The following is a 24,339-nucleotide window of genomic DNA, read 5'->3' as shown; positions in this document are numbered from 1 at the left end:
CCAGCCAATGAGATTTTGTTTCTTGGTTTAAGACCCCTTTGTGCTTTCACGATTGGTTGCTGATACAAAGGAAATGACCATATTTGGATCTGATGAGATTGTGCAGGAGAGACACAGCTTTTCAGCGATACTTCTGATGACATGGTGCACACAGCGGTCGCGGTACTTTATGTTACGTTAGAATGCTAACTTTTGGTGAATTTAGGAGAAATCTACAGACGCAAATAGACAAACTATAGTAAAATAAACACTTAAATGTGTATTTTGTACGTTTTTCTTCCAAAAGCCTGAAAGTAAACATGTTAGTCAAAATAGCACAAAATATCAAAATTGACCAGTACTTGAAAAACGATGTTTTTGCCTGCCGTGTCTCGCCTTAAGGGGCTGTCACATTGTATTTCAATTAATCTTCATTCATCTTCTCCCCGTTGTAACAGTGTGGAAAACCATGCAGTCCCAGGTAAGCCAGTTTATGATTTTTTTCCACAAAAAAACAGCCAAATTGCCACAAATTCCGTTACATGACGAGTGTACCCCTGAGTGATAAACATTTTAATTTCACTCACAAGATAGCTTCATAATACATTACAATTCTAAGTATAATATCCCCACTACATAAAGTTGGCTTATCTTGTATGGCTTGTCACATGCTTGCACATACTCATATTCTATTAGATTTATTGGGGCAATTCGTGTTTTCTTTTCTTCTGAAATGTAAATAAGGTCATTTAATTTTTTTTCAGCTGTATAGACATTATAAAAACTGTATGCTGACATTTCCGCACCGCAGGAGCAAATAAGGGAAGACATTTTGCAGAGGATTCAAGCAAGATTAAGCTTGATTCTGAGAAACTAATCTGTAGATTTGGATTACCTCCTGGACGTTGCTTAACAAGAGCTTTCCTTGGCAACAATGGCATCACATCACGTGAACATCCCACAAGAAATAATTTACTCATTTACGCTTAGCTCACCTGTAGAATCAGTTGAAGAACCGCCCGCTGGTGTGTCAAATGTTGTAACTGCAACTGTGGGGGAGCTGGGACGGCCACGTCTGGAAATTGACACTGACGATCTTGAAAGTGTCCCTTCCTTTAAAACACTTAGCCAGTTTGTATGGTGTTTCCAGGAGCACACTTAACAGGCGGATGAAAGAACATGGTCTCTCTCGTTCGTGTCTGCTATTCCACAATGTCGGATGATGAACTTGATCAAGTTGTGAGATCAATTAAAACAAGAATGCCCCATGCTGGGTATAGACTGGTGAAGGGTGAGCTGTTAGCCAGAGGCTACCGTGTGCAGTGGCATAGGGTAAAGGCTACGATGCAAAGGGTGGATGGAGCTGGAATTTTGGCCAGGATGATCCAGCTTGGATTTGTAGCTCGCAGAACCTACTGTGTTCCTGCACCATTGTCATTAGTTCATATAGACACTAACCACAAATTGTTCAGGTAAGTGTTTCTATCTTGTGCTCTCTCTCTTTAACATACAAACACAGAACATATTTTTGACATAATTAAAACACACATTCATGATTCAAGATGTAACCCAAATGTCCCGTAGCCTCTCTGAACACCCTGGGACTCTGCATTGTGTTTCTTATGGGTGATGGGGTGTTATGCAGAGGGGAGGAAAACAGGACACAGCAGATCAGGATTGCGGTGAACCTCCTGGTTCAACTGTGTTAAGATCTGGTTACTAAAGGCCATAGCACATACTTCACTTAAAGGTGAGGTAGGTAAGTTTGAGAAACCGGCTCGAGATACACTTTTTGTTATATTCCATGGAATGCTCTTAACATCCCGATAGCAATGAATATCTTAAGTGCTTTGACAAAAAATACATAAAATGTCATCTGTGGAAGCCGTGGCGCTGTAAAAAGCACGACCAATCATCTGCGCCGGCCCGGCTAAAATAACTGGATGGCCTACCTGCCTGTCAGCCTTCCATCTGTTCACAAACTTATCTCGTGCCCTCATTGGTCATGTGTGCGTTCGTGTGTTGGAGGAGGGGCTCTGTAAGGAAGTGGCAGGTTTTTTCCGGCTGTGTATTTTCAAATTCTAGCGCACTCGAGCCGGTTTCTCCAAAATTACCTACCCCATCTAATTAATTCTCATGACCTGTGTCAACACACCAAATATTTTCTTTTGACAATCAGATGTCTGAAAAAGGTTGTATGTACTTTCTTCTCCTCAGATTTAATATTGTGATATTCGGTGGGATCGATGGTTTCTCAAGAAAGGTATGTCAAAGTGCCTTCTAGACAAAACAAACTAAAGACTGACTGTGTCACAGTGATTTAGTTCCCAAATCCTTTTGCACAGATTCAATATCTTGATGCTGCTAACAACAAAGCATCAACTGCATTTTCCTTCTTTTTGAATGGTGTCCGCAAACATGGATGGCCCTCAAGGTAGGAACTACATCAAAGTATTGCTAAAAGGCCATTATTATTATTGTGGTCTCGCATGGGCTACAACCTCTAGTGGACTTCTAGTGACTATTCCCCCTGGCCCCACCCAGGCAAAATGAATGACTGCTTAAATTATTTAGGGTACGTGGTGACCAGGGGCCTCATTTATAACGCAGTGCGTAGGATTCACGTGGGAAGGTTGCTTACGTAGTAGAAATCCAAAAAATAGGTACAGTAATGTTCCGACATTTTCCGATTCACCAAACATTGCGTACCGGCGAGGAAAGTGCGTACAGCACTTCCTACGCCGGTTTCCCTTTATAAATCACAACCGACTCGAAATGCGGTGCAGCTTTTGCGGGCTTCACGTAACGCCCATATTTGCCTATAAATAGTCAAAGAAACACCCATTCATTCATTCATTTTGACTGACTTTATGAAGAAGATAGCAGGAAATGACGACAACAGCTAAAAAAGACATCTCACACCGTGTCAGATTTTGGTTATTTTGGGGAGGTCGAGATAAATCATATTGTTTGGTGGATGCCGTTTGAACCAGAGTAGCAGCATGGAGGTCGGATCGTCACCAAAATAAATAAATAAGTGGTCCGAAAAAGGTTCATGACAAAAAAAATACACATAGCCTTCCTCAGGCAGTGTGTTTGTACCGGGGACAGGAGACACCCCGTTGATGAGAAACTGTAAGAAATGATCGGGGAATCCCTCCGGAGTGGAATCATGACGACTGGATCTGAATTATGTTTTTGTATTTGGTGGTTTGTGTTCCAGCTGTCGATCAGCTGTGCGCAGCGTCTCCACCGCAGCCTGTGCATCTCCACCGCAGCCTGTGCATCTCAACCCCCCGCAGCAACTCTATATCCACCAGTTAAAGGAAATACAACCAATGTGTTGTGTTATATTAGCTGTACAATTTACCACATATGGTGTTCTTAGCTTCCATACCTCCTGTGTTTTACGAGCGACTTATCAAGTCTTGGCAAACGGCATAAAACACGATTAAACATGATGGTATATAAAACCATGCTCGTATCTACAACCTATAGAAATGCAAAACGGCGTCAGTTTAGACTTAATTCTGTCCTCCTGCTTACCGCATCATTTATGAGAAAACATTTCATAACATTAACACAACATATTCGAGGTGGTTTTAAATAACATATCCGTATTTATTTATTTCTCCAAGTTATGTTTTTGTGAGGAGTCTCAAACAGGCGTTTGTTTAATCATATTAAGATTGGCTTTAATCAATGTTTGAAAATGAATTATTCATATATGATAAATGAGAGGTAACATTTTATTTATGGTATTATTTCCACATATTTCTCTCCATTCTTCCTTCTGCCAACGCGGTGTCGCAGTTTCTCGTCTCTCCCGTTTTTGTGCTTAGTGCGTACACATGGGTTAGAGTTTGCGTGGAGGACCGCACATTTTCCCGTCAAGTTAGTATTTTATAAATCGCAAACATTGCGTAGAAACTGGCGTACGCCATTTTTTGAGCGTATATCCCTTTATAAATGAGGCCCCATTGGGTGGAAAACGTGGACATTGCTCGATGCATGTTTGCTGTACGAGGAAAAGGACGTGGAAGCTTCATTGCTGGCAAAAGTGTCCACAATCAAAGGTAAAGAAAAAACATTAATGCAGAACCTGACATGCATTTTCTTGAAACTGTTGTAGGCATGATTATGCAGTTTGTTGATGACTTGTGGTAATAATTATGATACTTATGTTATTTTTTTGCCCAATTTCTTTTACTCAGAATAGAAAGGCTGTGGCGCGACGTGTGGTCAGCTGTCACCTGTAACTTTTATGCTGTAGTGTACTACATGAACTGGAGGAGCAGCAACTTATCGACCTCTCAGATTTTGAGAATTTGTTCTGTGCAAGATGATAAATCTGAAGTTTCGTCAACCTGGAAAATTGAAGACAAAAGTTCCACCACATTGAAATGACATCTTAAATATCAAAATGGTATGTCCTGTAAATGATTAACATAAACTTTGGACCTTTCCCCATTTAATTTACAACAGTTTTTTTTTCAGTTTTAGTCATTTTTGGTTGATTTTATGTAATTATTGTTTCACTATGGAACTTCTCATTAATGTTACAGATCTTTGCAAAAAACATAACACAAATGAAATATTATCATCTGGATATAATGGTCATGAGTTCAAAGTCAACAGGATTATTTCTCTATAATTTATTAAAAATTGCACAGTAAACATTTTTATAGCCATCTTCTGCAGTGCTAAATTGAGTAAATCCTTAATATCCGTGACCATTGCTTTGAGGATATAATCAGGGGTGCACATAACTTGTTTGCCCTGGTTCTCAAAGGAGCACCTGGAGATGTTGCTTGGTGCTCATCCTTAAAATGAAATAAACCGTAACTTTTGAGGGGGTCTTGACTTTATTTGCCAGACACACGGCACTGAACACACAGAGGTGAACACAGAACACAAATGCAGAGGTGAACACAAGACAACATTAGCACGACCAGTAATCCTACAAGCTGTCATCACTACCCTCCTGACTGTTCTCCTCTCTGTCTTCCTCTCTGTTAGACATGGTAGCTGATGATGTAGGCCTACTTATTTCTCTCTGGTTGAGTCTGCGATTAGATGCTTGCATCCACAGCTGGTTTTGGGTCGAAAGTCTCTGTTGTGATAATCTTAGACAAGTGGATGTAATCAAATAAGTATGTGAACATAACCAATAACCTACCATAGCCAATAACAAATGAATGTAACTTATTTTATTTGTGTTGTTCATTCATATCTTATTTTACCTTAACATTTATTTATTTAAGCATTTTTTTAATCTCTCCAGTTATAGGATATTTTTGGTTACTGTCCTATAGTATACATTGGAATGATTTCAAACCTGTTTATCCCAATAATTATAAAGGAGTGCCTTGGAAATATGTGTTTGCATAAATTGTGACCAAACAGTTTGAACTTAGACTAAAGTTAACTATCTAAACACTGAGTCCTTTACCTCACTGAGCTGTAGTTATCAGCCTCTCAGTCTGACTGGAGAGAGCTCTCCCTCCACATAATTGTAGAAACATCTTCTTCTTACATCCGTTAGAGCAGCTAGCACCAGATTCTAATAACAACAGCGCCGGTACCGGGCGGTGCGCCCTTCTCTCTCTCTCTCCCTCGCTCACTCGCATTTTGGCTGTGAGCTGTGCGCGCCAGATAAGCCAACATCCCCCATTTTCATCACTTACAGTGCCCATCGTACAGGGCAAATGAAACGTGTAACCTGGGTGAAAAGGGTGTTACATTTACTTAATTATGAATGTCGTTACATCAAGCCTGAAAATTAGGATTAGCACTAACGGTCAAAAATGTTTTTTTCCCTCCCAGAACTGCCAGCGCAGCGCCTCCCCGGATCTGGCGCCCTAGGCGAACATCTATAACGCCAGTGCTACGTGCCGACCCTGAGTTCATATGCAATTCGCAAATATCTTTCTCTCTCTCTCCTCTCTTCTCTCTCTCTCAATGTTGGTACGCAAATGCGCCTTTTTTCAAATGATCCGGTGCTCTTTTTTTGGCGTGGTGCGCAGGTGCGCATGCGCACCTGCGCACCAGTTATGTGCAGCCCTGGATATAATACTAGGTTGTTCAACAAACATACCATCTTAATCAATGAGGAAAACTCCTGGTCATGAACATCATCTCTGGTAATGTTTTCAAGGTTTCCAGTCAAGAGGAAGTTGTAGCACCATTCTTGGAGAAATTTGGGTGCTGGGCCACCCTGCGCGAGGCTTACAGCAAATATTTCCCCAGCAACTTTTAGGTCATTTAGAGAGTATTTTGGCATTTTCCCCCTGCCATCCTCTCCCTCAAATAGCCGAATCTCTATGCCAGCAATCATCTCTGATGAAGTAATACAACCTTTTTAGGCAAAATTGCTGCACCATCTGCAAAGCCACTTCAAAAGGAATACACTAAAGAAAACTTATGAATTACATTCAATACTGTCTGCAGGTTATGTAAAAATGTAATGTTACTGACCTGTCAGGAATTCTTTCCGCAAAGCACCAGTGTCAACCCCAGCCTCTCCCAAGAATGTCACCTTCAAGGGGTTGAGTGGGGAGCTGTGCTTTTGACGCTGCCACAGCATCATTCCACGTTCCACGATGTTCGTTCTGGAAACGCAGATGCCGAATTATTTGCTTGTGTCAACCTGCGCTGCCAGCCATTTTAGGACATCCTCCTCACTGTTAATACATAACAGAGACCATCACTTTAAGTGAAAAGTAGACATAAGGATTTGGGGTCAAAATAACACACACTTTTTTTTCCAGGTCAAAAGTAGAAATACAAATTAAATGTACCAGGACATGTTCTCCTTATCCGGCTCATTTGACTGGACAGGGCTGCCATCCAGACAGGGCACAGGACTGAAGGGAAATAAAAACATGACCATTAACACAAAACAGAAAAGTAGCCAAGACAGTGCAATATATATATCATTCAAATCGACATAAATTACATTTGAATGAGGATATGCAGGACAACCTTACTACTTTGAGTTACTGAGATAACAGCAGCAAAAAATGATTAGTTAAAAAAGTTAACAAGGCTGGAGTAATTGTATTTATTTGTATGTGTGATGCATGATGCGTTGTACACAGCTGCTTATTCTTCCTGGATTTGTCCTCGCTCATTGACACCTAAATGGCCAAAAACTGATGATAGCTTTCTGAGATACTGTGAAGAAGCCTTCATCACAGTTGACATAGGGGCATGGTAAAAGGCACACTGAGGGAAACACATTAATAACTTACCTGGACATTGATAAAATAAAACCCAAGTCATTGTTTGTTCAAAACAGATTTATTGGAAGTATTTTTACAAGTAACCTGCTTACCCTCTCCTTCAAGGTTGTGAAGGCCAAACAGAGCAACGGAAAGAAGCAGCCTTAAGTAGAGGCTCAATCAGTGGGAACACCTGTGCTCAATTGGAGCATACCATGTAGTGCATGGGCACGGGTGGCACTTTTCTTGCGAGTGTAAAAATGGTATTGTTTGGGGCTTCTGTGGTCAGAAAGATATAATATGTTGACCTATTTTGATTTGTTGTGTTTGGGTAATTTGTCTTGCATTGTGAATGTGTTTGTAGATTAGAATGACATTGGTTAGGGGTATAAATAGTGAATTGACCTATGGGGAGGGGCTTACCATGTATAAAACCCTGGCCACAAGTGTTTTGGAGGGGCTGACTGTGGCTGTAGAGCAGAGAGGTACCAGTTATATGTCCTCGACCTGTATGTATATATGAAGTTTTTGTTTTCTTCCTGCAAAATCCTTGTTACTTTGTGTTTTTTCAGTATGTTGGCTGTCAATAAAAGCACCTATAAGGATACATTTTTGGTGACTCTAGCCATCTTATTTAATTCCTAGTTTTTTCATCTAACCTTTTTGTAACAGATACTCTTCCAATCCCCACAGAAACTCGCATGAAGTTCCAGTTCCATGGCTGGAAATAACTGCATGCAAATTGAGCACTTTTCCTCTCTTGGCTAAAATAAAAAAAGACATACAAATCCAATAAAGATTAAATACAGTCTGGAGTTTGTTTTTATTTTTACCCCAGATGTGGAAACAACTTACTTTCTCCTTGTAAGAGAGTACCTCAGTTATCTAAACATAGACAGGGAAGATACATTTTAAATTAGTTGCTCGTCATCCATGTTTCCAGAATGCAGTTACGAACAAGCAAACTTATTTTTACCTCTGGATCCGAACTCGACAGAGCCTCACAATCTTGCACATGGAGTGCCAAGAGCTGCAAGGGCATGACCTTGTGGCACGTTTTGCATTCTGCCTTTTTCATTTGCATAAACTCTTCAGCATCGTGGGGAAGAGGTGTCAGATCAAATTCTTCCTGGAGAGGGAGAATGTAAATCATTGTTTTCCCCCTTCCAGAGGCACATCTGATGGTACTACCAGTGTACCCTTCTGAATCTGGGAGTACAACTGATAGGTTGCGTCTTCCATTTCCACCTGTTGAAATAAATAGTTTTTATTTTTTAAATGTTAACGCTGGTTCAAACTATAATTCCGCAATGTGTCTGAGTTTTTTTTCATATATACCGGAAGCCTTGTAAAGAAGCCATCCTCCTGTTATAGGGATGAGCTTTGGGTAAGCCCTTTCAAACAAGCTGCAGACCTAAAAAAACAAGTTTATATTGTGAATTTTCCAGTTTCTTTAATTGTATTTGATAGAAAAAAGTTGATTGATTGGAGGCAGTGTTAGAGAGAGAAAGATAGATCACCTCTGCATGGTTCATGTCTGAAGGCATGGACAGCATTCTCTTTCCCAGTCCAGCCTGCATATGTTGGAGGTCCTCAACAGGAGTGGGTGTTCTTTCCACATGTTTATGCACAAGGAAGATCGTGAAACTAAAGGTGGTCCACTGTTTTGCAACCTTTGCTGGCCTATTAAAGCCAGCTTTGCCTCTGTTCCCACGCCTACAAAATCCAGGGAAAGACCTGCAATAAAATACTTTTAGTAAATAAACAAAACTTTACAGTATAAACCAGTAATGAGAAGTTTTATTAAAAAAACAGAATATGGGATTTCTTTGGAGAACTACTACAATATTGTACTCTGGAGTCATTTGTGATAAATATGTAGTGTTTGTTCGTCATGATTTCAAGTGTTAGACCTGGCCATCTCTTGCTGTATCCCTGGGCGTCGCCCCAAACTCTGTCCCTGACCTTGTTCTGAGCTGGTGGACGTGGCCAGAGATTCATTAATTATGGAGAGAATATTCTGCACAGCTGCTTCGGCAGACACAGCAGCAGGGGTAGTACCTAGCTGGAGAGTGAAGATGAACCAGTTTAGCACGGCTAAAATTGCATCGTAGGTGTTAACCTTTAAAGAGAGATTACATCCACAGCTTTTGAATAAGACACTTTATCTAATAACCTTATAAAGCATTATGTATTATCAGATCAATAACAACCAAAAATGTTTGTAGTTTATTATTATTTACTTTAATATATTTCTGAATGTTGTATAAGCAAAGACACCAATTATGTTTGAATAATACTAAATGTGGTAGCTTGGACAAACAAATTACACAAACCACCCAATAATGCAAATCATACCTTTATGTTACTACCTTTAGTTAATTTCTTAACTGACATTATACAAAGTTAGAGAGATTGTGAGCCGTTGGCTGTTTTTCTGAGGGAAAAAAATCATAAACTGGCTTACCTGGGACTGCATGGTTTTCCACACTGTTACAAAGGGGAGAAGATGAATGAAGATGAATTGAAATACAATGTGACAGGCAGTGGTTCCCAAACTTTTTGTGCCCAAGGCACACCAAAGGACAAGTACAAATCTCAAGGCACACCTATTGTGCAAAAATAGCCCTTATAACACGTGTTATCACTCATATCATGTAAAATATCTGTAAATGTGCATAATTATTTACTAATGCAAAATAAAATGTGACAAAGACAACTATATTACTCATGAAATATTTATTAAAGAAATATTTCAGAAATTAATCTGAAACTTTATCAAATTAGGCTTCATCAAAGCAGCAACACACTCATTTAAACCAGACAGGTCACACAATTAAAAATGAGGCAAAGGAAACTCAGCAGAAATTCAGCACAGAGAACTGTCAATGCAAGGAAGCTGCACTGCATGGTCCTGAACTACAAATTATAAATGTAACATTTCAGCAATCAGCATTGAAACATGTGCTATTGTAAATATGTTTGCCGACTTACAAATTAGTGAGATACATGTGCCTGTCGGGGCGCGCAGAATTTTTTAATCCTTGGTGGCACTGAGGAGAGGGCCACTCGCAAGTCCTGTTCAACAGAGAGCCGTGACCTCCTGTTGTTCTTCATGTAAATCAGAGTAGAGAACGCCAACTCCAGAGATGGGGTCGTTACTAAAAAAATGTAATATATTACACTACTTCGTTACTATCTACAGAAAGTAACTCGTTACTTTACACGCGCATGCGTGAGTGGCAATACCTTTCCTTACCAGCAGGCGGCGGTAGTGTGTATTTGTCATTCAAAACAGGCAACAACCGGAAGACAGAGAAGAAGAACAGACTACGTGATATAAACAAACAACAAATAGCGTGTGCGTTAGCTTCACCTTAGCATGTGTTCTTTGCAGGTGTTTGTTGAGGTTTGACATGGTGTTTACAGCAGTGGATAATAGCTTCTGGCCTGGACACAATTTGCACCTCACCGTCACATTCCTGTCTATTCTGTCTACGAACTCAAAATAATGGGCATACCTCCACCCCTCGAAAGTTATCGCTGACTCAGTCATGTTTATGCAGCACTGCACGTGGAGATGTGGACGCGCAAGTCGCGCAGATTACGTACATATAAAGCTACAAAGTACTGATATAGTAAATTAAAAAATTATAATTTTTGTGTAGTTGTATATTGCAATAATAACGTATTGTCACAAAATCCCACGGCACACCCGGACTTGCCTCGCGGCACACCGTTTGGGAACCACTGGGTTAAGGTATAGCCTCACTCATCCTAAACATAACAAACTAATCTCTTCTCATCCTGCACCTGTCCGCCGTACCCTTCGTTCCCTCTCCCCCTCTATCTTTGCCTCATCGGTGCTCTCAGCCCTCCCTTCCTCTGACTCGTTCCAACTCCTGCCTCCAAACTCTGCTGCAGAAACTCTCCTCTCTACTCTCTCATCCTCTCTGGACTCTCTCTGTCCTCTCACATCTCGGCAGGCTCGTCAGTCCCCTCCTGCTCCCTGGCTAAATGACGCACTGCGTGCTAATAGAACCATCCTTAGGGCAGCAGAGCGGAAACGGTGGAAATCCAAACACCATGACGACCTCCTAACCTATCAGGCTCTCCTCTCTTTCTCTGCTTCGATCTCTCAGTCAAAAAGCACTTTCTTTCAAGATAAGATCCAATCTTCCTATTCCAATCCCAAAAAACTATTTTCCATCTTCTCCACCCTCTTGGACCCTCCCAAAGCCCCTCCCCCCTCCTCACTTCTGTCAAGCGACTTTGTTAACCACTTTGAAAAAAAGGATGATGATATTCGCTCTTCTTTTTCTGACTCACCTTTACTCACCGCTGGGTTACCAGACCCTCCTTCCACCCACACACTAACCTCCTTTTCCCCTCTCTCTCCAAGTGAGGTTCTTACCCTCATTACCTCTGCCCGCCCTACCACCTGTCCTCTGGACCCTATCCCTTCAAACCTCCTTCAGACTATCGCTCCTGATATTCTACCGTTTCTCTCCCATTTCATCAACACTTCTCTAACTTCTGGTCACTTTCCAAACAGTCTCAAGGAGGCAAGAGTAAACCCTCTCCTAAAGAAACCCACTCTCAACCCGTCTGATGTTATAAACTACAGGCCTGTCTCTCTACTCCCGTTCCTGTCTAAAACACTTGAACGCGCTGTCTTTAAACAACTCTCCTGTTATCTCCATCAGAACAACCTTCTGGATCCGCACCAGTCTGGTTTCAAGGCAGGTCACTCCACAGAAACTGCTCTCATTGCTGTCACTGAGGAACTGCACACTGCCAAAGCAGCATCCCTCTCCTCTGTCATCATCCTGTTGGACCTGTCTGCTGCATTCGACACGGTGAACCATCAGATCCTCCTTCACACTCTCCAGGAACTTGGAGTTTCAGGCTCTGCACTTTCCCTCCTCACCTCATACCTCAAAGACCGTACCTACAGGGTAATTTGGAGAGGGTCCGAGTCCGACCCTTGTCAATTAACTACAGGGGTCCGTCAGGGCTCTGTTCTTAGTCCCCTCCTCTTCTCCCTGTACACAAACTCGCTCGGATCAGTCATTAGCCCGCATGGTTTTTCATACCACTGCTACGCTGACGACACCCAATTAATTCTGTCCTTTCCCCGCTCAGAGACCCAGGTCGTCACACGCATCTCTGCTTGTCTAGCTGACATCTCTCAGTGGATGTCTGCTCATCACCTCAAGCTCAACCTTGACAAGACTGAACTGCTTTTTCTTCCGGGAAAAGATTGTCCCACTCTTGACCTGACCATCAACATCGGCATCTCTGTTGTTTCCCCGACTCAGACTGCAAAGAATCTGGGTGTGATCCTAGATAACAAACTGTCCTTCACTGCAAACATCGCTGCTACAACCCGTTGCTGCAGATACACGCTTTACAACATCAGGAAGATACATCCCCAGCTGACCCAGAAAGCCACGCAGGTTCTGGTCCAGGCTCTCGTCACCTCACGCCTAGACTACTGCAACTCCCTCCTGGCTGGTCTACCTGCATGTGCCATCCGACCTCTGCAGCTCATCCAGAATGCAGCGGCTCGTCTGGTCTTCAACCTTCCTACATTTTCCCACACCACTCCGCTCCTCCGCTCCCTTCACTGGCTTCCGGTATCTGCTAGAATCCACTTCAAGACACTGGTACTTGCATACCATGCTGCGAATGGATCTGGCCCTTCCTACATCCAGGACATGGTTAAACTGTATACCCCAGCGCGTGCACTACGCTCTGCATCAGCCAAACAACTCGCTGCACCCTCGCTGCGAGGGGGACCCAAGTTCCCATCAGCAAAAACACGTGGGTTTGCTATCCTGGCTCCAAAATGGTGGAATGAGCTCCCCATTGACATCAGGACAGCAGAAATCCTGCACATCTTCCGGCGCAGACTGAAAACTCATCTCTTTCAACTCCACCTCGAGCGATAGAATTACTAACAAAGAACTGCTAACAGAGCACTTATATACTAATAAAGGACTGGCTTATCTATAGCCAGTTGAGTAGCACTTGAAATGTTTGGCTCTATGAAACCTGATGTACTTATATGATTCTGTTTTCTTCAAGGTTGTGTCTTCCTGGTCGAATGTACTTATTGTAAGTCGCTTTGGATAAAAGCGTCAGCTAAATGCAATGTAATGTAATCCTAGCTACTGATTATCATATAAAGTGAGCACACTATTAAACAACAGCAATTATGGCATATTCTTGCATATCTGAACCATGAAAATAGTTATATCATACACACACAGTATTCTAACAGTTAGGCAACTTAGCGAAAGCAACTTGCATGGCTAAGCTTTGCTTGAGTTCTAACTTAACACAACCATGGAACAGAATGTATAGTACAAAACAAACCACACATAAAGGAGCAATACTTACATATGTGTTCACTTTCAAAACGCTGCAAAGAAAGACGGTTCCAGCGAGCTCCTTCCCGATCGCGAAAAGCTCATGGATGTGTATTATAAGAAGAACTGTAAAGCTTCCGCATCCATTCAAAAACTGAGTAGCCAATGGGGACGCACCCCTGAAAGTCCCGCCCACCTGGGAGGTTTGTGTCAAAATCTCAAACAAAAAATGAAGGAGCGCAAAAGAGAGTGCTGCAGCGAGAGCAAAAGTCTGATCATTGAGAAAGAAGAAAAAAGAACTGCAAACAAAAACCTATGTTAAAACAAAGAAAAAAATACTTATAGTTTACATGATTACACAAATGATTTGGTTGCAACTTATAGTTTTATATTTGAATTTTTTTTTATTTTGCTTGACTCAGTTTTTTTCTTCTTTTAAACTCATAGTTTTGCTTTATTCTGAAAAAGTGTTGCTTTATCTTTATGATACAAAACTAATCCCATAGAAAGCCAGTTGACTAGAAAGCTGGACTTCAAGGACTTGATCAGTGACTTTGCCACGGCCCGTCCACACAGCGGCGTGCGTTGACGCTTGCCGGCGGGCGTGTCTGACACTCGACCAACAACCAATCACATGAATCTCCCGCTCCAGACACACAAGCACGCGGTTTGATTGGCTAGCTAGAGCTTGTACTGGCATATGATTCGATTGGCTGACGCCTCCGTCGAGGCGTCAAAAGTTGAACATTGCTCAACTTTTGAAGCCAGCAACGCTAGCAACGCTCCACGTCGCTTCCCAAAATGCAGTTCGGCTAAAAGTGACGTCACCCCATTCAAAGTGAATGGGCAGAAGTGTTGGAAGCTTCAACGCACGCCGCTGTGTGGACGGGCCGAAGAAGGCTAGGCGCTGGGCTCTTGGTGAGTAAGGCTGAGGCAGGGCTCGTAATAACTGTTAAAGGGCAAGGCTATGGTAACGATATTGGATCACTACACAGAAGATGCATGATGAGAAAAATACTTTTCATTTCCATTTCCGTTTTGTTGTCCGTTTACACTTTAATACCCGCTTATTTTGTAGTTGGTATGTATATTTAATTAAAAAATATGCTGCTTATGTTATTTTTTTTGTTATAGCATTTTATAAATTATAATATTGGTGTTAATGTTCACTTTAATTTAAGAGGTCATGTATATATTTAAGTTATATTTATTTTGATTTTTGAATGTTTCATTCAAAAATGTTATTAACAAGGCATGTACACCATAAAAGATGACTATTGAGGTCTATTGTCAGGAATGTTAGTGTTATATAAAATAGTGAATTATACTGCAGCAGAATGTTGCACGTCTGCACAGTGTTATATTTTTACCGCTCAGTGTCAGTAAATATTGTGCAGTTAGTATTGGACTACAAGATAGATACAAGCCTGTACCAACCTGATCTCACCAGAATGCGTGACTCCACCACGACTCCTTAACACCGCATTGCGTGGTGGACTCACGAACTTTGTTACATTTACGGAGAGGGGTCTGCCTGCAGACCTCCACTCTCAGGACAGTTCCGGTGCAGACCTCCACTCTCAGGACACCTCCACTCTTAGGACAGGAAGTGCACGCTAAGAATTCCAAAATAAAATCACCACTATCAGTACAGTGCCACTTTCCAAACAGGAAATGCACGCAAATACAAAATAAAATCGTACTGACACTTATTATCTATATAGATATATATTTATTTATATATATAAATACGACATCTTGTATTTTAGTTACACCCGCTAGACAACAGTGGAAGGTTCGAGAAACAACCGTGTTTGCCGGGTGCACCGTGGCGGAGGTGGGGATGTTCCAGCTGGGAACCTCCACCCCGCTGCGGGACCCCTGGACGGTGCGTCTTGGTCACGCTTCATATCGGCCAGCTCGGGAAGGAAGAGACACGCAGAGTGGGGAAAGTCCCCCACCCCAACGCAGCACACATGTAAAATATGTCTTATATGTCTTAAATGATATGATGAATTGGAAATGGGGGACCCTGATGTAAACAAGACGAAAGTCTTTCTCTGGTCTGCATCCCCTTAACAATTGTATGTTTTGAGCTGTACTGTTAACTGTGTTCTTATTCTCAGCGTACAGGAAAGAGAAGCTTAAAAAGGAGACTAAATGGAGTCTCTTGAGGTTCAAAATTGGTACTTTAATTAATAAAAAAAGGCGCGGTAAAGTCACAAACAGGATATGGTCCGTTGGAGAGAAAGTCTGCAGCTTCCTCTCCAGGTGCCGGCCGTGCAGAAGAGAGCGTACAAGCATTCGTCCTTCCCGCTTCCTCGCTGTTCGCTCCTCCTCTCTGTGAGCTGTAGTGACGTAAGGGACTTCCCTCTCTTGTTCGTCTGTGTCCGATACAGTGCTGGAATTGGGCCGGTACTCACCGGTACGCAGTACCGGCACTTCTGGTTCTGACCCATGGAGTACCGGCACTTCTTGCTCAGTACCGGCATGCTGGCGGTACTCCGGTACTCATGCACCGTGCCAGTACTCAACACTCTCCCGCCGTTCTTATTATACATCCATATATATATATACAGCCACCCGGTACTCAGTAGATGAGTCATGAGGTGCCGAACGGACATTCTCATCGCTCTAACCGCTGGAGTTTCACAGCGGCTGTCAGCTGTTTACTCCTGTCATTCAAACAGAACGTGCTGGAGAGGGGGCGGGGCTTATCTTCTCCATGTAAATACTGTGGTGGAAACGACTATGTCAAAATTAACCTATTTGACCGTGATTTAATAGTAATACACGTTTCAAAATAATAATAATAATAATGCCGAAGTAACAACATACTGAAAACTGTTAGTAAAACCATGTTTTAATGCTTTACAATTTACATACCTAGATGCACGTGTGTTGTGTTTATGCAGTGCAACTCCCACCCAGTGGGTGGCTATGTAGAGTGATAGAACAGAGCAGGTACGCCCCGAGAGAAGGAAAGCAAGTCACGTCACAAATTAGCATTTCTAAAATGTTAGTGTGGATTAATAAAAGTGCAAAAAGACAGCGGTTGTCGCCGGAAGAAACTTCAAATACAGAGAATGCTGTGCCTGTGTTGGAAATTGTGTCTGATGGGGAGCTTTCTTTGGTTGATCCTCCTGCTCCAAGTTCTAGTGCATTAGCATTAGCACTAGCTCCGCCGCCTCCTCCAGAGCCTCTAACGTTAGCTGCTGCTGGCGCAACTGCCACCACCAACACCGGGCAAAGCGATGCACCTGACTCCTGGACAACGGACCAGGTGCAATATTTTTGCAAGACCAATGCATGGCTCCTTCTTAAAGATAAGAAGCTAGGATGTCGGATATGCAGAGATGTCAAATCTTTGGGAATACACACTGGACAAGGACTGAAACTGTCAACTGAATGGGGTGAGTGTGCAGTGTCTCATTTCGGTGTTGACAAGGGCAAACAACAAGCTAGCCTGAGAAAAAAAATCAAAGAACATAAAGAATCACAAGCCCATGTAAAAGCTGCTGACATCCTTACATCTGCTTCACGTGAAACTATTCAACATCAAGTGCAGTCTATGCATAAATCTGAATTAGACACCACTATCAGAGTTTTTCGAACGGCATATAAAATTGGCAAACATAGCCGGCCATTCACAGACATGCCAATTGATTTGAATGTACAGAAACTGAATGGGCTGAACGTGGGCAGGGTTTTGCACTCCAATAAAACCTGTGGCGAAATCATCGACCACATAGCTCATGCGCTGAAGAAAAAAAAATGGCAAAAGACATTACAGAAAACCAAAGAAAACTCTGTGTTTTGGTCGATGAATCTACCACTATTAGTGGTAAAACGGTGCTTGTTGTGTGTCTACGCTCAGCATTAGCTGATGCTGAGCCCGAAACGTTTTTTTGGGAGCTGATCGAGTTGGATGGAACAACGGCTGATGACATCACAAAGGCGTTAATGGAGTGTCTTGGAAGAGATTTTAACGAGGACTTTTTAGGTCAGTGTTTCGTTTCTTTTGCATGTGATGGGGCTTCAGTCATGCTAGGGAAGAGAACAGGCGTTGCTACCCAGTTGTGTAGTAAATTCCCAAGCCTGTTTGTGTGGCACTGCTCCAATCATCGTCTAGAGCTGGCAGTTGGGGATGTGGTCAAGGAGGTCTCAGGGCTCAATCATTTCCAGATCTTTTTTGACAAACTCTATTCCTTGTTCCATGCCTCCCCCAAAAATCAGAGGCAGTTAGCGCAGTGTGCGCAAGCAGTCGGACAGCGTCTCCTGGTGATAGGGCGTGTTTTGTCCATCCGCTGGGTGGCTTCAAGTGAAAGGAGCGTCAGAGCAGTCTGGGAAAACTACCGAGTGCTTCATGATCACTTCACAAATGCTGCAAACGACACGAGCAGGGATTCCAGAGACAGAGCAAAGTACAAGGGCCTGGATGATGTGCTCACATCTGCAACGTTTGTCAGCAATCTGGGACTGATGTACGATGCGCTCACAGAGCTCAGCGACCTCTCTCGGCAACTCCAAAAAAGAGAGATGACACTGCCTACAGCAGATAGGCTCTTAACTCGAGAAATACGAGTTTTTGAATCCATGGTCACCATGCCTGGCCCACACATGACTACAGTTCATACAGCTCTAGCTGAGAAGTCCTTCAAGGGTGTTGCCCTGCGTGAGAATGGCAGGCTTGTACAGATTCATGCAGGTCAGTTTTTCCGCAGTATGGTAGAGAATCTGAGACACAGAATGACTTCCACAACCTCCTCTCATGTCAGCACAAGAGAAATCCCATTACATGGCCGGGAGGCCCGGGACAATCAGCTAATCCAGGACATGAAAGTTATCCATCCTGGAAGTTGGCCTGAAGAGGAGTTAGACGTACAGTATGGGGACGTAGAGGTGCTACGTTTGTGCGAAGTGCTGAAAGTGGACAGAAGAGAGACTGTTCAGGGCTTTCGCGAATACAAGGAAACCAGGGCATCCCGTACACCTGCTGCCATGGAGCCTCTACTGAAAGCAGTCCGAACCATCGCTGTCTCCACTAGTGAGTGTGAGCGGGCATTCAGCTGCATGAACGATATCCTTACTGCAAAAAGGAATGCTCTCTCTGTCAGCCGACTGTCCAGCCTGGTTTTCATTAAATGTAATGGACCATCACTAGGACAGTTCAATCCGGAACAGTATGTGAGGTCCTGGCTGGCAAAGGGAAGGAGAAGTGCTGATGAAAGAGCCTGTCCAGCTCCAGCCCCTGATACTGATGTCCCCAAGGCCTTCTGGAGCCTTTTCTAACAATGTGAAGTATATTGCAAAGCAGCTCACCCAGTGAGAAGACTTTTGGCATAATGTGCCGATTTGTACAGATCCTGGAGATAGAAGGACTTCAGACCAACCAGGGAGTTATCTGATCAGCTTGGTGTTCAATGTAACTCTTTACCATGGCTCAGACTTTGTTACTTGCAGTTACAGTTTCTCATTTTAGATTGTGCAAATTTTGCATTTGTTTTTACATGTTCTTTGTTCATGCTCTTTATCATTTTTCTGAGTTGGAAAGTTAGATTGCATCATAGTTTACTTTATACATATTTGTATTCTTCAGTGGTGAAGTATATTGCAAAGCAGCTCAGCCATGTGAGAAGACTTTTGGCACTTTTTCGTTTTTCGTTTTCTGAGTTGGAAAGTTAGATTGCATTCAAAATGTACAGAAATACTTAATTTTGTTAAAGCTTTTTATAAAAAATGCTTCTGACCAGAGCTTTGTTTCCTTGTCATTAATGTTGAACACCACCAGAGGGGCTCTCACCTGAAAGGTCTCTGCTTCATGTGTCTTCAGCAGAAGATCTAGACTTTGATTGCTATATTTTCAGTTAATATTGACCTTACTGAGCTTTAGCCATATCCGCTGCCTATCATAAAAAATGTTAAGTACAGTGAACCTTTCTAAAATATACAGTAGTAAAGAGACAAACCCACCAGCATTATAGTAGCCAAATTCTTGTTTTTGGGCTGTATATATAAAATTGACTTGAAAAAGTTGCTGATTTTAGAGTACTGGCACCTTTTTCATTCCAATTCAAGCACTGGTCCGATATCGCGTTAAACAGAGGATTTCGACATTTTACATTCATTGCTTACTTCGACATGCATTTTCTCCTCCTTATCTCTATCATAACTTTATATGTAATACATGTTAACGGCGTCAATAGCCACTTTAATAATACTAATGGGCAGTAGTCCCGGATGTCGTCATGAAGGATTTTCAGAATAAAAGCTTAACAACTGGACGCACAATAACTTCTGGTTTTTCAGTATAAAACAGCATTTAAACTGACGGTATGTTTAGGGTACATTATGCTATCAAAACATTGATTTTAATTTCTAACAGTCCCTCCTTACACACCTAAAAGGTGTGTATAATACTGAAATAAATGAGTTATTCATCTGAACTCTGCATAGTACATAACTCATATCAAAAACATACAATCAAAATGGAATGGTTCGAATAGCCTCAATTTTACAAAAATACTTTGACTGTGTTCAAACATAAAAGTTTTCCCTTTTGCATAACTTCTAGTGTTAACATTCAATATGGCTCTTTAAAATAGCAGCAATGGCTTGGTATCAGAACATTTCTTCCTCCCTCCTTTCACAGAAACCGTTCCCATACCACGCTCAGTGTTAAGGCACTTGTTTTTACAAAGTGAAAAGAAACGACCCATTTCAGAATCGCAATGATTTATAAAACATGGGATCCATCATATTAGAACAGTGAAAAATAATAAAAATGAAATAAACTATCTTGGACCAGTGTAATGTAATAATAAAAATATACCATCTTGGAATAGTATATTATAAATTGAAATGGATTCACTCCATTTTAGCATTTTATTTTGCTCACTTCTTCACATGATTTCATCATTTAAAGAATCACATTGGCTGGACATTCATTGAACAACCTGGTCTCTGAACATCCATATCATTTAACATCATTCAAACTAACTCATTTTCATTCATCTGTATACAGGGGTGGATCGTCCTGTTCTACTAGCATTTGTAGCTGTCCCCCATGAGAAATGTACCCTCCCTCCTTTCATATCATTTAAGGTATGAAAGTAATATGTTCTCAAGAAGAGGCCGTTGTAATCAATCGGTATTTTAGGACATGGAATTAGTGCAACATCTAGGCCTCCCCTGGGCGCCCCTATGCTATCCTTGTACCCTGGAGCCTAAACTCCCCCTGGGACTGGTCTCTTAGCCCTACTGGCTTTGGGGTGGTCTGTTCTAATGCAGTGATAAAGTCCCTGAAAATGGTGTGAAAACCGGTGGAATATCAATAACTCATTATACTAATTTATTTTCATTTCTGGTCTACTTAAATAACTATGCTAACCTCCTTAACAGTGTGTGGAACCTTGGGTGCTTTAACAAGGACTTTAAAAACAGAAGTCATTTCATGAATGGTTTGTAGTTCAATTCAGGAATTTTCACTCATGGCAGATATGTTTCTCCTTTTAAATAACATCTCTAAATGTCAGGTCATCACTGATTAAATGGATGAGCATTAGGAGGTGGTGGCACTTGTCTTTTAAAACTCATATTCTGGTGCCGTGCGCTCCCTCTGAAGCTGCAAGTAAGATTTAAAACATCTGCAGGGTGGGTTGAGGCAACCCCTTCTCCCTGAACGATATTTGTTGTTGAAAATATGCACCATTAAAATGAGTGATCCAAGGCCCCGCATGTATTACTCCCAATTATACTAGTTTTTTCAAAATTAAAATCTTCAATCGCTCTTTGCCTAGTGTCTTTTTAAAACTCTACATCTTGGACGACAAATACATGTTTCCACCTTAACAGTTCTCCTATGGTAATAACCATGCTACAATGGTGAAATCAATACTCTAGATTGGAAATACTTTCTTTGGCTTGGTTCCAGCTCTACCTTTAACATTTTCCATTCAAATAAAGATTTGCCTGCTATCTATATTGTAACAAATTAAATCTTCCCCAAATTCTCACATGAATAAGAATCTCTATAAGAATAATTTGTTTATATTATGAAAAGATTGAATAATATGTTCTACCCTCAGTGTGGTTTTTAGGATTATTTTCTAATAAGTGTGTTTATGTGTAAACTCACTCACTCCTGTGTTCCTTCTCTCCCCCTCTGGTCGTCAAGCCACGACCCCTCACGTTCTGCTGGCCCATGCCAACTCCTCTGGTTCTGTCTTCTCCTCCGTCCTGTCTTCTCCTCAGTCCATCCGCACTTGGATCTTCCCGCTGTAATTCTTTTCAGTGGCCCAACTGCTTGCATTTCATCTCCTCCTTTCAGTCTCTACGCTGTTGCATGGAGTGGTGTATTCTGCTCTCATGTCCACACTCTGCTATTGTGCCAAATCTCGCGGCTCAGTTTGGAACTTCATGTCCTGTTTGAGGGACTGGTGAGAGTTTGTCTCTTTGTCCGCATGCTGGTTTGGTTCTGGATGTCTCAGGTGGAGATGGTTCTGGATGCCTCAGGTCGTTGTTGGTTCAGCTCGGGTTGTCTGTCTGTTTGATGGAGGAGGAGGAGTCTCCTGTGGTGAGGTCATTTGTCTGAAGATGGGGTCGTAGCTTTCTGACAGGCAGAGAGAGAGAGAGAGAGAGAGAGAGATCTCGGGCCGCATTACCTATAGTTAATTCTAACACACTGAGGTAAAACATATCCAATCCTTTCCACTCTATTTTCCTAATCTTACCATCTGTCTTAGATGTTAAATGTCATCTAAACCCAATTAATGTCTACTAATGGTTGTGCCATATCCCTAAACATTGTTTCCACCCACTGTAACATGGCTACTCCCAAATAACTCTTTCAGGAAACCATTTCTTCTATAAATTAAAAATACCTACATGTTTCAAGCACCACATATTTCACACACTATAAAAGAATGTCCCCATATTTTCTCCATTACTTTAAATCTCACTGTTATTTAGAACATAAGTAACTTTTGTGACTGGACATATCTGCAATGTCGCCACAATCTGCTGGGGAATTTTGTTCATAGATTAACCCACAAAGCTGTACTTGTGGGTTAGTAGCCTGTTTCTACTGTAATCATTTTCAATAATTGTGCTCAGGTCACCGGTCGGTTGTCCATAGTCTTAAACAGGGGGTGTTTCTGGCCAGACTAAAACATGGATCCAGTGTATTTTTAGATTCCCCTAATCTGTAAATTCCCATCACCTACATATCCCCAATCACTTAAACCCATCTCATCATTTGATACAAGAACTGGCATATATGGGGGGTGAATCATCTTGATTGTAATCGCTCACCTTTGGACAGAGTATTTCGAACTCCTCCTCTTGTTGCTCAGCTGATCTTTTGACTCTAGGGATAAGTGAAACTCTCTGAAACACAGCTGGAGTTGTTAGTGATGTGGGCATTCTCTATGAGTGGACTAATGGATCCATGTCTTACTTGATATTGTACTCCCCATCCAACCAGAAAGGTGCCAAGTGTAATGAGCACAATCAACAATGCTATTCTGACTCTTATCCTAGGGGACCCCACAATAGCTTTGGCTTTGTTCTTGACATAATCTCTATTTTCTCCCTTGCTGTCAGTTACAGAATTTAAATAATGAGTACTATAAAACGTATACACAATTGGACTCTTTTTCAGATGTAAACAAAAATAGGTTTTCACTTTAGTGTACAATCTATAAAAATCTATAGACAATTCGTCTTTGAGCTGTTTCTATCTTTATCATTTATTTAGTGTTTTGTTCCAGCTCTGCCAAATCAGTCCTAACTCCCAATAATGTTCTGGAAGTTGCCAGTGAGGGTGACAATGGTGAGGTGGTGTCAATTTGCTCCTTTTCTTTACTTTAAACCGGAGCGCGTGTGAAGTTCATTACAACTTCTCACTGTTCCGTCACCGGGGATCAGCTCACTGTCTTTTGTGAACTTTCACCCTCACCCAAAACACCGCCGAACAGGAGTCTCTTCTGGTATCTCTGTAGCTTTCTTAGCCTGTGTAGACAAAACTTGGATAATATTACTCAGAGTTCTGACATATTCATTACTTTTATTCGTCTAATATCTAAAACTGGACCACTCCCTCCTTGGAGGAGGCCCAAGCGTCGGCATACCTTTTGTCGTTATGAGACCTATTATTAAACTACATGTTATTATTTATTAACTACAAAACGTCACTGAAATAAACATATTGTATATATCATGACACTCCCTCCTTTGAGCAGAACATGCTCAATTAATATTGCAATGATTAACCCTATTCTGAACAGGACATGTAAAACCCATAACGTTGCATTAAATAAATATAACTTCTCCGTGTACATAAGGTGTACAAAATATCGTATGATGTATGGCTTTCTGATGGTATAAAAACATATTCACTAAAATCTGCCATTAGCAACAAAAAATGGTTTACTGTTGCAATAATGGCTTTTGTCCTGGATTATGCATCATTGTTGCTGCGAAAAACAATACCCCTGGTGTCGCTAATGCGTCTCAATATTCTAGGATTAGAGGTGTTTGATACTGCTGAACAAAGATATGATAAAATAATATTCTCTAAACTAGAGAGAAAATGCGAACTATTCTCACAGAGGGTGACATGCATGAAGGTGGGGGCCCTCACTCAAAATTAGATAGTGCCTTACGCACTACATTATAAATCAGTAAAATACTCAAGATAATAAATAAAAACTGATTCTTGAACTGTTGTGAAAAAACCCTACAACTTCTTCATCCAAGCTCTC

At 41.7% G+C, this 24,339-nt stretch overlaps 1 protein-coding gene across 27 annotated transcripts in view; it reads right to left on the bottom strand.

Annotated features, from left to right (window-relative positions):
- The window catches only part of LOC117559802, an 86,723-nt gene that overhangs the window by 49,584 nt on the left and 12,800 nt on the right, over positions 1-24,339 (bottom strand). For 7 of the 27 annotated variants that reach the window (XM_034236478.1, XM_034236480.1, XM_034236481.1 and 4 more), the window contains exons 1-8: positions 9,670-9,860; positions 9,116-9,267; positions 8,723-8,939; positions 8,541-8,616; positions 8,179-8,450; positions 7,862-8,087; positions 6,780-6,845; positions 6,457-6,590 (exon numbers count right to left, since the gene is read on the bottom strand). In XM_034236478.1, coding sequence (XP_034092369.1) covers positions 6,565-6,590; positions 6,780-6,845; positions 7,862-8,087; positions 8,179-8,450; positions 8,541-8,616; positions 8,723-8,939; positions 9,116-9,267; positions 9,670-9,681 — 1,047 coding nt within the window. In that variant the 5' untranslated portion in view covers positions 9,682-9,860 and the 3' untranslated portion in view covers positions 6,457-6,564. Of the gene's footprint in view, positions 1-5,658; positions 5,702-5,999; positions 6,689-6,779; positions 8,451-8,540; positions 8,617-8,722; positions 9,861-24,339 lie in introns of those variants that run through there. The other 20 variants (XM_034236471.1, XM_034236474.1, XM_034236472.1 and 17 more) reach the window with 18 other exon arrangements.

This window comes from Gymnodraco acuticeps, unplaced genomic scaffold (genome assembly GCF_902827175.1).
Source record: "Gymnodraco acuticeps unplaced genomic scaffold, fGymAcu1.1, whole genome shotgun sequence".
In the NCBI taxonomy this organism is placed as follows: Eukaryota; Metazoa; Chordata; class Actinopteri; order Perciformes; family Bathydraconidae; genus Gymnodraco; species Gymnodraco acuticeps.
The sequence above is the reverse complement of the archived record's forward strand: the minus strand, read 5'-3'. Positions and strand labels throughout refer to the sequence as shown.